This window comes from Zonotrichia leucophrys, chromosome 1, assembly GCF_028769735.1.
Source record: "Zonotrichia leucophrys gambelii isolate GWCS_2022_RI chromosome 1, RI_Zleu_2.0, whole genome shotgun sequence".
Classification (NCBI taxonomy): Eukaryota; Metazoa; Chordata; class Aves; order Passeriformes; family Passerellidae; genus Zonotrichia; species Zonotrichia leucophrys.
In genome coordinates this window covers 45027291-45040795 of record NC_088169.1, presented here as the reverse complement: position 1 = coordinate 45040795, position 13505 = coordinate 45027291, and the positions used below count along the sequence as shown (strand labels likewise).

Sequence of the window (13505 nt, the reverse complement as noted above, 5' to 3'; positions counted from 1 at the left end):
AGTTTAGGTGGACTATTTTGTTTCTTCCCTTCTTCTCCACTGTAAAAAATCCAATAATATCTGCTCTTTTTTTTTTTTACATAAAGTAGCATTTTTCTTCTCTGAATTCTTCTTCCAGTACTCACTAAAATTTTTTATTTCTGAGTTTGCCTTTCTGAAACACTGGACTGCAGTAACAGATCCTTCACATTCTTCGGTCTTGAAATTTCACATGAAGTCGAAAAGCTCAAAACCATTATTTTTTTTCTATCATTAGTTTATCCTGCAGATCCTATAGTTTACTACAATTTAATCTAATTTATCCTTGTCTCTTGCGTGCTCAATATCTGTTCCACAAAAGAAGCTATCCTCTAGCATGATCAAATTCATGTCATCCCCAGCACACTGGCTGAACTTTGTACTGATGCTTGCCCATAAGAAATAACACAAATCTGCATGACCACACAATCTTAGCCTTAGCTTTATTTCCCCCCTCCCCAGATTTGTAGGCATTGTTTTCCAGCTCCAATCTGGACCAGCAGATTCATAATAGATTGCATCCCTAGTATTTTTCCTACCCTTTGCTCAATGATTTTTTTTCAAGTGGACACTATCTCATCTTCACCCTCAAATTTAACATTTTTTATTGCACTATTGTTAACAGTTTTCACTCCTTAACTTGTTTCAGTGCGTGAGCATGACATTATTGCAACACTTTCTTTGTCTTTCATAAAGAGTGTCTATCCTTCTGTTCCAATATATTTTATTCAACAAGTTTGGAACCTCCAAATTCCTGTTTTCCCATGTCTGATTCCACAGGCTTGATCAACTGTTCCTGCCAATGTTATAAATTATAGAAAGAAGGTAGACCTGAACACTTTCAAGTTGTATATTTAATGCATGTATGCCTCATATGCTTTTGTTGAACTATCTTTACTCTGGCTCCATTCTCACTCAGGTCTCTCTACTTGTATTCCATAATATAATGATTACATTAGTTATTAGTTATTAGTTATATATTATACATATAATATGATGATTATATTAGTTATTTCCAACTTTCTTTCTGAGTATTTCAGTTTAAAGGAGTTTAGGATTTCTCAGTTTAATGAAAGGTAGATGAAAAATAAATTAGCAAGAGGCAACACTAAAATTAAAAAAAAAATCACAAATTTAGTATTATTTAATGTTTGATGGTTTTGCTTTGGTTTAAAATGACAGTTCTAGTTCAAATACTCAGATATAACTTTTCACTGCCAGAAATACTTTTGGACTAAGAATAAGAATGAATGGAACAACAGCATGATAGTTCTACACTAATAACTATTTAAATCTCCCACATGCTACTAAAACCATCTAGCAGTGTAACAACTTGAAAGTAAGATTTGATTAAATCAGACTTTCTACTGATTATGCTTTTTAATATCTCACTAGTACAGAATCAGAAAAATTAAACTGAAATATATCTACAATGTTGACTTTAACATGATAGCTTTTAACATGATTTCATAGTTATGAAATGTCAACAACTTCTCCAAAACAGTTTCAGGAAAGAGTTAAGCTCAGCCTAGCTGACAAGGTTATGTAAAATATCTTTCTCTGTTATGAATAAAAAAGTTTTTATGTGTGTCTAATTTTATGTGTCAGAGAGAAAAATAGCTTAGAGAATCACAGACAGATGCTATAAATATGACAGGCCTAAAAAATGCAAACATATATGAATAGAATCCCACATATTCAAAATGAAAAATTATTAATTCAAAAGAAAGATATTTTTCAAAAATAGTGAGGCTATAAGAAACTCCTGTAGGACATCTCATGATCTGTTCAGTATCTGTGGTTTTTTTTTTTTTTTTTGTTCTACTATCATCAATTCCATGTTGCATATTAGAAAGCTTTAAAGAGCACATGTAGGTGGAAAAAAAAACACCTACACACCTGTATGGGGTGTGGTTTGGTATTTTTTCCTGACTGAAACTAGCGCCTTGGAACACAATCTAAAACCATTTAAAAGCTCCCACTGAATTGACTTGGTTTGCATCACAACAGTAAACTCAGTGATACTTTAAGAAGATAAGTATTTTGTCCCACTGAGAAGATTTCCAACAGCTTCTACAAGACCAGGAAAATTACCTGGTTCATGTAAGAAATCTATCTTCCATCCAAAAAAACAGACCCTGCTTATTTCAGATCTAGGGAAACAAGATTTGAGTCACACTCCTTTTATGTTTGCAGAGAAGATGAATATGCCTTTTAGGAACAGCTGGGCATTACAAAAAAGACAATTTTTTAGCAATCATTTTTGGGTTTAGCATGTTGGGATGTTAAGATAAGAGTTAACAGAGGTCTGCTAAGATACAGATGTGCAGAAATCACATACCACAGACAGAGTATTGTTCAATGCTTACACTAGAACAGGAAAAACAGAGGGACACACACATCTAGCATTACCTTTGAGTTAAAGCTGGATTCCAACCTCTGTGCTGTACACATGGGGTGAACTCCATGTGTTCCTGTGTGCATAACACCATTTGAATTACTACAGTTATGTAGTACGTGCTACTAGATTTATGTACTACAATACAGACAGCACACAGCAGCAATTAATACGCAAATGCGAACACATGCACATCTTTGCACGTACACAATTATACCGCCTTCTAATTATTATCTTTTTTTCTTTTTTTTTTTTAAGATCAGCCAAACACGCAATTTTGCCAAAAATAAAACCCTAAGTTTAACCGGAAAAAAAAGCATCCCCAGAGCTACAACCAGCCTTGGCCCCAAAAACCCCGCTGTGGCCCCGCATGCACAGCCACTAAGGGCGGTCATCCCCCGGGAACGAAGGGAACGCGCTCCCCGCGGCGCCGCCTCCCGCTCCCCGCCGCGCTGCGCCCCGCGGGCCCATCCGCCGCCCTGCGCTGCCCCCTGGCGGCGGCGGGAGGCGCCGCACCGCGCCCGGAGCGCTCGGCAGCGCGGCCGGCTCCGCGGGCCCCGGCGCTGCCGCGGGAGCTGCCCGGCGGGCATGGGGGGAGGCGGGCGGCTGGAGTCTTTTAGATGCCGCTGGTGCATCCGTGCCCCGGCTCCCTCCGCGACCCGCCTCTGGGGTGGGCAGAGGAGAAAAGTGAAGCTGAACGGTTCCGACACACGCCCGCGTCCCCGATGTCGGAGAATGCACGTACGAAACCCGACACTTTGTTTCCCCGCGACTGCCCAATTCCACGCGGTCCCCGCGAATGCTGCACAGGCTCCGCACAGCGAGCAGCGGCACTGGAGACCGCCGCGCCAGCGGCTCCCGCCGCCCCCCTCCCCGCGGCTCCGCTCCCCGCCGCCCGGCCGCGGCCAGCGAGCGCTGCGGGAGAGGACGGGGCGGCCCCGGACCTCCGCCCGAGGGGTGCGGGCAGCGGGAGCGGCGTCCAGAGCGGTGCAGGAGCGGGGGAAAGTTGGCCCGTGCTGGCGAAAGTGCGAGCGCAGCCCCGGCGTGCGTGGGGCGGAGGAGTGGCGGGGCGGGCGCGCCGCGCTCGTATCGGCATGTGTGTGCCTGCGTGTGCCCGTGCGCTGGGTGCCGGTGCGGGCCGGCTGCGCGACGCCCCACGGGGCCGGCTGCTGCCGCCGCCGCCGCGCCGTCACCCGGGGACACCCGCCCGGCAGCGCGGCCCTCGCCGCGGCCCCTGCGCTCCCGCTCCCCCCCCCCCCCGCTCCCGCTCGGCGCCGCCGCCCCGCCCTCGCTGCCCTCCCTCCGCCTCCCCGCTGCGCTCGGCGGCGCGGGCACAGCGCGGCGCTCCGCCGGCCGCCCCCGCCCCCGCCGCGCGGGCGCGCGCCGCCGAGCCGCGCGTGCGCGGCGGGCGCGCCCCCGCGGCTCCCCGGGCACGCGCGCGCGCGCGCGTGTGTGTGAGGGTGAGTGTGCGGCGCGTGTGGCCGCGTGTGCGCGCCCCTGAGCGCGCGCTGTGCCTCGGCGCCGCCTGCGTGCGGGGGGTGCCCGTGCGCGCTCCGCACCGAGCTCCCCGGCGCTGCCATCCTCGCCTCCGCCGCCCCGGCGGCTCCGCGCAGCGCCCGCGCAGCGGGTCGGCATCTTCATGGGCTGCCACCATGCTTGGGCCCTGGAGATTTCGGGCGAAGTAAGTACCGGGCTTGACTTTTCTCTCGCTCTCTTTCCCTCCTTTCTTCCTCCCTTCCTTTCCTCGTCGATCCCCCCCCCTCCGCCCCTTCCCCGCCGGGTCTTCCCTTGCTGTTGCTTTCCACCCCCAGCTCCCCGCCGCTCGCCCCCCTTCCGCCAAAGCCATTTCTCCCAACTCGGGGTGCTGCTCAGTTGGGCGGCAGTGTCCGGCTGGAGCTGCTCGCTCGCTCGCTGCTGCTGTCGGCGGTACTGAAAGCTGCTTCCAGCCGGATATGCAGTGCGGTAATCTAAGGGTTGAACTCTTCGGGGAGAAAAAAAAAAAAAAAAAAACCACACACACACGCAAGAAAAATCCCGATGCAACCCCTTTCCTCTTCTCCCCTCCCCCCCGTCGCCCCCACCCCCTGCCTGCCCCCCCTCAATCTGAACCTCTGTAGGGAGCTGGCGAACAGCAGCACACAGTCATCACAGAGGGGTTTCCAGGGCGGGATTGCAACCTTGCATATAGCCAGCTACAACTTTATTTTCTTTACCTCCCATCCCCCGCCTTTTTTCTTTTCTTTTTTTTTTTTTTTTTTTTTTGTCAGAGAAAGGGGAAAGGGAGAGGGAGGGAAAATTGTATTTGCCTCTTTTGCTAACCATAATTGAATTAAAGTTGTAAAATGCCTGGGAGTTTAACACTGACCGGGCAGGTTTTCAATAGGTTGTCATTGTGGGGTTTTTTTTTCTTCTTCTCCGAAGAACTGTTGGCTAATGGATGAATGGATCTGATCGAGCTGAGAAAAAATATGCTAGATACATGCCTTTGAGTAAGATTTCTGCTGCCTCTATGCAGTGAAGCCTTTTTGCTTTGAGTAATTCCAATCCAGTTGACGTCTGGTCAGAATTAGAGAGATTCACGGAGACTTCCGATTTCTTGCTGCATGATTGCCTTTGCTGCAAGTGCTAGTTTTGCAGCCTTGAACCTGATGCCACAGGAGATGTCTTGCAGTACTGAGACTTCTCGTTTTTTAGGATGCGTTCCTCCAAACCAGAGTTGTGTCATGAGGATTGGAGCTCTGAGGTGGACGATAGAAAATGCAAGCCTGGTCCAAGATCCCAGCATTTAAACCTGATGATTTATTAGTCTTCCCCTACCGACACACAAAATGCATTTATTTTCTCTATTCATATTGCTTTTAGACTAATAGAAGAAAGCCACGAGGAGTCAGAAAGACAGCAAAAAAGGAAAGGATTTGTTTCCAGCTAGGTGGAATTCGGACATTAAATTACTGACGTAGGGCAATGGTAGGGTTTCCCTTCTACCCTCCTTGGCTTTTAATCAGCCTGGGTGTCTTCTTCCCTAAAGGATGAAGAGCACTGACAGCCATCGCTGCTTATAATCAGTAACTCTGATGTTTGGAGTGTTGGCAATGAGATATTTTCATGAGACCTATTTAGATCTCTCCACTTCTACCAGGCTAGTTTTGCAGAACATTGGGAATAAGCGCTATGTCAGATATGGATGAGACTCCGAAGATGACCTGCATGTTTTACATTTTTCACAAATTTTGGGTGAGTGGTTAAAACATTTCTTTTGAGAGTATGTATGTGTGTGTGTGAGAGAGAAAACAGGAGACTTCTACTTGAAATGAGCTCTGTTACATTGTGTATAACTTGGGAGGGGATCACATATCAATTAATATTACTTGCTTTTGTAAAGATGCACAATTTCTGTAATTGAAGAGAGCTGTTAAGTGCACTGAAGTAGGAGGTTAATGTATTTAATCTCATCACAGAAGAATTCCTGCACAAAAGTCATCTGGGGGTGCGAGCGTGTGTGCATGTGTGTGTGTGCGCGCGTGTGTGCTTGTCTGTGTGGGTGGGTGTGTGCTTTGTAAATGTATAGCTAGGGAAAAAACCACCAGCATAAAAGAGTTTTAAAAAATGTGTGATGTGGAGAATGTGTCAGTGTTCCCTCTGTTGAATTAAGATGCCATTTTCAGCACTGAGCATTTTTTCTTTGGATTCCTACCATGGTATTTCCATCACCAGTTTAAAATCAAGGTAAAAGGAGGGGAAGACCTTGGTGCACTGGTTCAGCAGGGAGGTTCTGAAGGGAAGAGGGAGCTGGGTAATAGGGGAGGTGGGAAACCTCGTAAAATGGTGTTTCTTTTCTCTTAAATTAGAAACGTGAAACTGAACTGACAGCCATTTTATGTATATTTATGGGGCTGGTTGTGAAAAGGAAATCCAAAGAAGCATTGAAATTCACCCCACACTAACAGAACCAGAGCAATTCCTGCTGTGACCTCACCTTTTTAGACACCGCAGGCATTTGACTCACAAGGAGTTGCCTATCAACCCTTTAATCAAGGCATGTCATCCAGTTTCCAAAAGTGTGTGAATTAGAAGTGACAGGAGGGGGGTTTTTTTGGTTGGTGAACAGTCCATTCTCTACCCTACTGAAGACACATATAAACTTTGTTTCCATTTCAAATGTTATGGGGCTACCCTATTATTCTACTTTTTTTTTTTTTTTCTCCTTATCCCTACAGGAAATAAAATGTATGCTTGCTGCTCTACAGTAACTTTGGAACAGGACCTCAACAAAAAAATGCATATCTGGATGCTGCAGACGATCGCATTTGCTTTAACATCACTAGTCCTTTCCTGGGCAGAAAGCATCGAGTATTATGGGGAAATCTGTGATAATGCGTGTCCTTGTGAGGAGAAGGACAGCATCTTAACAGTGAGCTGTGAAAACAGAGGGATCATCAGCCTTTTTGAGATCAGTCCACCGAGGTTCCCTGTTTACCACCTCTTGTTGTCTGGGAACCTTCTGAACAGGCTGTACCCAAACCAGTTTGTCAATTACACGGGGGCTTCGATTTTGCATCTGGGGAGCAATGACATACAAGACATCGAAACTGGGGCCTTTCATGGTCTGAGAGGTTTAAGGAGGCTGCACTTGAACAATAACAAGTTGGAACTTTTACGGGATGACACTTTCCTTGGGCTAGAGAGTTTGGAATACCTACAGGTCGATTATAATTACATTAGTGTCATTGAACCCAATGCCTTCAGCAAACTGCATCTGTTGCAGGTGCTGATTCTCAATGATAACCTCCTCTCCAGTTTGCCCAACAACCTTTTCCGTTTTGTGCCCTTAACTCACCTGGACCTGAGGGGTAACCGGCTGAAGCTGCTGCCCTATGTGGGCCTCCTGCAGCACATGGATAAAGTGGTGGAGCTGCAGCTGGAGGAAAACCCCTGGAATTGCTCTTGTGAGTTGATTGCTCTAAAGGATTGGCTGGACAGCATCTCATACTCCGCACTGGTGGGAGATGTGGTTTGCGAGACCCCTTTCCGCTTACATGGTCGAGACTTGGATGAAGTCTCTAAGCAGGAGCTTTGCCCCAGGAGGCTCATCTCTGATTATGAAATGAGACCTCAGACACCACTGAGCACTACAGGGTATTTCCACACTACCCCGGCCTCGGTCAACTCTGTGGCCACTTCTTCTTCAGCTGTTTACAAATCTCCCCTGAAGCCCCCCAAAGGGACCCGCCAACCCAACAAGACAAGGGTGCGCCCCACCTCCCGCCTGCCCTCGAAAGACCTGGGATACAGCAACTATGGCCCCAGCATTGCCTACCAGACCAAATCCCCGGTGCCTTTGGAGTGCCCCACTGCCTGCACTTGCAACTTGCAGATTTCTGACCTGGGCCTCAATGTCAATTGTCAGGAGAGGAAGATCGAGAGCATTTCTGAACTGCAGCCCAAACCCTATAATCCCAAGAAGATGTATTTGACGGAAAACTACATTGCGCTGGTACGCAGGGCAGATTTTGTGGATGCCACTGGGCTTGATTTGCTGCATCTGGGCAATAATCGGATCTCGGTCATTCAGGACCGGGCTTTTGGGGATTTAACTAATTTGCGAAGGCTGTACCTGAACGGGAACCGGATCGAGCGGCTGAGCCCAGAGCTGTTCTATGGGCTGCAAAGCCTGCAGTACCTCTTCCTGCAGTACAACGTCATCCGGGAGATAGAGGCAGGCACCTTTGAATCTGTCCCCAACCTTCAGCTCTTGTTTTTGAACAACAATCTGCTGAGGTCTTTGCCAGGGAACATTTTTTCTGGTCTGTCTCTCTACAGGCTGAGCCTGCGGAGCAACCACTTCTCCTACCTGCCGGTGAGCGGGGTGCTGGACCAGCTGAAATCCCTGCTGCAGATCGACCTGCACGAGAACCCCTGGGACTGCACCTGCGACGTGGTGGGCATGAAGCTGTGGCTGGAACAGCTCAACACCGGCGTCCTGGTGGACCAGGTGATCTGCGAGTCCCCTAAGAAGTTTGCCCAGAGCGACATGCGGGCCGTCCGGGCGGAGTTGCTGTGCCCCGACTACTCGGACATCGTCGTCTCCACGCCCACGCCGTCCCCGGGCCAGCTGCCGGCCAGGACCACCCCCTCCTCCTCCACCGTGCGCCTCAATGGCACGGCGGCGGCGGCGGGCGGCTCCGCGCCCGCGGGCGGCGCCGGCGGCGGCAGCTCCTCGGTGCCGCTCTCGGTGCTGATCCTCAGCCTGCTGCTCGTCTTCATCATGTCCGTCTTCGTGGCCGCGGGGCTCTTCGTCCTGGTCATGAAGCGGCGCAAGAAGGGCCAGGGCGACCACGCCAGCGCCAACAACTCCGACGTGAGCTCCTTCAACATGCAGTACAGCGTCTACAGCGGCGGCGGCCACCACCACCACCCGCACCTCCAGCAGCACCCGCCTCACCGCGGCGGCGGCGGCAGCGGCGGCGGGGGCGCGGCGCTGCCCAAGGTGAAGACCCCCGCCGGCCACGTCTACGAGTACATCCCGCACCCGCTGGGCCACATGTGCAAGAACCCCATCTACCGCTCCCGGGAGGGCAACTCGGGCGAGGATTACAAAGACCTTCACGAGCTCAAGGTCACCTACAGCAGCCACCCGCTGCCGCCCGGGGGGGGCGCGCCGCCGCCCCCGCCGCCCGCGGCGCCCGGCGGGGAGGATGCGCCGGCGCGCAGCCCCGCGTACAGCGTGAGCACCATCGAGCCGCGGGAGGAGCTGCTCTCGCCGGTGCAAGACGCCGACCGCTTTTACAGGGGCATTTTGGAGCCCGACAAACACTCCCCCTCCGCGCTGGGCACCCCCGGCTCCACCCTCCCCGACTACCCCAAGCTCCCCGCCGCCTACACGTACTCGCCCAACTATGACCTTAGGCGTGCCCACCAGTACTTGCACCCGGGGCCGGGGGACGCCAGGCTCCGGGAGACGGTGCTCTACAGCCCCCCGAGTACTGTCTTTGTAGAGCCCAACAGGAACGAGTATCTGGAGCTAAAAGCAAAACTAAACGCAGAGCCGGACTACCTCGAAGTGCTGGAAAAACAGACCACATTCAGCCAGTTCTGAGAAACAGCCCCCCCGCCCCCCGTCCCCTCGCCAGTCTCAGCAGCTCCTTCTCTAGAGTATTTGTATTTAACAACCACACGCAAAACAAAGAAACGTAAATGCTGACCTCCCTACACACACACACCTCGCCCTTCCCCCCCTTTTCCCCCCTTTAATTCATTTTATTGTAGGGTGAAGTGCCTTGGCACAGGACTTTTCAGCTTCGGGGAATGATTCTGAAAGGGTGTGCTGTTCAGTTTGGTTTGGTTTTGGTTTTTCTTTTCTGTTACTGCATTTGGAAGTCGGAGACCACCTATTGTGTAAAATGGGCACAGCACTGGCATTGTGCGGGTGTCCATGTGTGTTTGGGGAAGGTGGCAGGAGGTTTCACGGTTTCTTGTCAGGTCACATTCAGGATTCAGGTCGTGCTTTTTTTTTTTTTTTTGCCCTTTTTTTTTTTTTTTACAGACATTCTTTAGTTTAATTTTCTCTCTGGTTGAAGAGTACAGCGCACATTTTCCCCTTTTAGCCATGGGTGAGTCTAAATGGCTTTTATGGAGAGATTAGCACACCCCGACTTTAATACAAGGTTTCCTTTTTTTAAGGATGTGTTTGTATACTTTCTGGACTTTTGAATTAAAAAAATATATATTATGATCTTTAAAGGGATCACTGTAGATGTGGACAAATCATTAAAGAGTGCAGAGATATATGATCCATAACTGGTTAGTGAAAATAACTTATTGATGAAATATAAAAAAATATTTTATTGTAGCACCTATTTTTATATGCACATTAGCATTTCTCTTTCCTTCGCTATTTTAGGGCCTAATCTTGCAAATTTTTAACTCACTTGAGTATCTCTATTTGTGAAAAAAGTCCCAGCTTAGGCCTTCATCCTGCAGGCACTTAAGCACATGGACAACTTTACCAATGCGTGTAGTTCTGGAGACTCACTCATTGGGCAAAGTTTGTCAAAAGCCCAAAAAATTAGGAAAGAGGATGCAGAATTCTTCTTACAAGTAAAAATATTGGAATGTTTGAGTGTTTCTTTCTTTCTTTCCTTTTTTTTTTTTTTTTTAGGATGGGGTCCAAAGGTTGTGGATTGCTTTAAAGTATTGCACTACAGTGAGAGCTTTTTTCCCAAATCTGATGTAGTATCAGAAGAACCTTTTAAATCTCTATAGATAATGCCAGTTATGACCAAATCTTAACAGACAATCGGAGACATAAAATCTGATCACAATAGGAAAAATATCATGTTTCTCTATTGAAAAAATGTGTCTTTTAGCAACCTCCTGCTCAGGAGTCTGGTTGGGCAAACTAGTGAGGGACATGTAGAAGGCATTCATTTTATCAGTAAAAAAAGGTTCATTTTTTGATTTGTCGGTTTCATTTTTTTCTTTTTTTTAAAAATTTTGTATTAGTTAACCAAAATATAATGATTTTGCAACTGTTGTAGCCAGTTTATGATTGTTTAGTCGAGTACAATTGCACTTGTACAGATCCACATGTTTACTGGCATCCTGAAAGACCAAATGATGGACTGTACACATCTCTATGAAATGTCTTTACCCCTTTGGGCAGCAGGCAATGGCAAGGATATTCATAAACACAGCATCACTGTAAGATGGGACAGCTGATGTCTCATATGTATCCCAGCACATGTGATTTTTTAATAGTTTCTGAATAAACACTTGGTAAATATTTCAAATGTAAGATCCTGAAGTAATGAGTATCTGAACTTTGAAATTTCTGGCCAAAATAATCTGTTTGTACCTTGGATTCTCTTTACTAGCAATTAAGGCTCATCAGAAAGATCTAATGTTCTAGACAAAACATAATGTGTTCTCTGTTTTCGTAACATGACATGTGGTAATTACCAGCATATATAACATGGGTCAGAAAGCAACACAGGGGTATATGTTTCAACAACATATTGAACAGGATAGTTTATATTTGTATTTTATTTCCTTACTGAGGTGTTCTTTAATATATGGAACAGGGTAAGTGATATTTCACATGTCTTTTCTTTCTTCATTTGGTTATTATATTTAATATTGTTTCCAGGGTTGCTCACTAGTACATCTTTTATTGCTAAAGGGCTCTGTTCTATTCTGAATTTCCTACCCATGTACAATCTGTCACTTTCTACAAAAACAAAGCTGTATAACTGGTCTGTTGGAATTCAAGAAAAATGTTTTCTTGGCGTGTGTTCTTCCCTCTATGCCACCCACACCGAGCAAAAGCAAAAAAAAAAAATCAAAAAACAAGCATGACTGTATTTAGCTTGGACAGTTTAGTAAGTGGAGTGTTATTTCAGTTTGAAATGCAGAGCTGAGGAGTGTTCTTTTGTCACAAGAGACATAACAAATAGCTATTCTGTTCACTGCTCTCCATCCTGCAGACTTCCCATTGACACCAGTGAGAGATGTGTGTGTGGCTGCCTGAGGTGCAGTTTTGGAGCCCTAACTTTGAATTGCTGTCTTTGTAACTATTGCTGAAACCAGTGGCCTGGTTCTTCTTCCATTTAAGCTCAGTAGAGGCATGCTGTTGTTAAATGGGTATAAGTAAGAAAATTTTCAGCCTCGCTGACTTTGCCAGAGAAAGGCTAGTTCAGAGAGGATTGAAGGAGAAGCTCCTGCAAACATTGTGTCTGTTCATGTGTGTATATATATCTTTCCTGTGTGGTTCTAAAGTCACGTTTATGAGTTTGCATAGGTGTCAGTACAAGCATAGGATGAGGTCCTTAGTGTGAAAGGTACATTTTGCATGGCATTCTGCCACAAAGAGGCAGCATCCGCAAATGAGTAAATGAGCAGGAATTGCTTGGATTTGTAAGAAATAGCTGAAAGAAATCCCTTGACATTCTGTTTGTGTTTGCATCCTGACACTGCCATTTCTGAGGTCGGTACTACTGCTGCTTCATGTGTTCTACGTGCATTTGATAACTGCTAATGAAGGATTTTTCTAATGGCCTACTCTACAACCAGAACAATTAATCTAAATCTTTTTGACAACTCACCTTCAGCAGAAAAAAAAACATGTTATCACTTGTGTTACTGGAGAAAAAGATTAAATTACATCAATTGCCTACATAAAGTGCATTCCTGAAGACAAATCCTTGAAAAATAATACAGAATGAAAAATAATATTCTTTAGTCAGTAATCATCCTGAGACATATCTGAAAGGGCTATTTGTGAATGAGGACTTCAGTGGAAGTAGGGGTTGCCACTCAATGGCTAAAATGATATATCATCTGTGGATAATTATTGTAAGAAAAAGTAGATGGGAATAGAAATTGGCAAGGGGAGATGTCCCTCTGATTCAAAAAGAGGATAAGTGATAAAATAATTTGTTTGAAGAAAAATCCACCCTATTTCGAGAATTCTGAATATTATTTTATGTTCGTTATAAGACTGGTTTAGGTCAGTTGCTAAAGTGATATTCCCCTCTTTTTTTTTTCTTTTTTTTTGTTTTTTGTGTTTTGACAAGTAATGTTGAGCTTACTGAATCACTCATGTGGTCTCACATTTTACTTCAAAAGTTCCTAAATGCATGAAATTCTGTGATGAACAACAACAACAGCAAAAAGCAAAAAAAAAAAAAAAAAGGAAAATAATCCTGGTTTCTCAATGTAATTCCTGGAAGCAAAACATGAGTGAGACCTTCCCTTCCCTTCCCTTCCCTTCCCTTCCCTTCCCTTCCCTTCCCTTCCCTTCCCTTCCCTTCCCTTCCCTTCCCTTCCCTTCCCTTCCCTTCCCTTCCTTCCTTCCCTCCCTTCCTTCCCTTCTCCCTTCCCTTCCCTTCCCTTCCCTTCCCTTCCCTTCCCTTCCCTTCCCTTCCCTTCCCTTCCCTTCCCTTCCCTTCCCTTTTTCATATTTTACTCTCATCTTTAACAAAATGAGCTGAATTTCAAGTGGTTAATCCCAGAAGATATAGCCTGGAATTTCTAGACATTCCTACACACTGTTTGAAGCACCAGATGTTATGTCAGTCCTCTCATCAGTTTA

At 46.6% G+C, this 13505-nt stretch overlaps 1 protein-coding gene across 2 annotated transcripts; it reads left to right on the top strand.

Moving 5' to 3' along the window:
* Nucleotides 1–3891: 3891 nt before the first annotated feature.
* Nucleotides 3892–13234, top strand: SLITRK5 (SLIT and NTRK like family member 5). Of its 2 annotated transcripts, XM_064712860.1 has the most exons (3): nt 3892–4097; nt 5556–5650; nt 6634–13234. In XM_064712860.1, exon 3 carries the CDS (start codon nt 6642–6644, stop codon nt 9510–9512), a length of 2871 nt encoding a protein of 956 aa, XP_064568930.1. In that variant the 5' UTR covers nt 3892–4097; nt 5556–5650; nt 6634–6641; the 3' UTR covers nt 9513–13234. The 2 variants fall into 2 exon arrangements, with proteins under 2 accessions (XP_064568930.1, XP_064568934.1); XM_064712864.1 differs by lacking the exon at nt 5556–5650.
* The last annotated feature ends 271 nt before the right edge of the window (nt 13235–13505 follow it).

Excerpts from the sequence above, each read along its gene's own strand:
- SLITRK5 (XM_064712864.1), top strand. The coding sequence starts at position 6,642 with ATGTATGCTTGCTGCTCTACAGTAACTTTGGAACAGGACCTCAACAAA.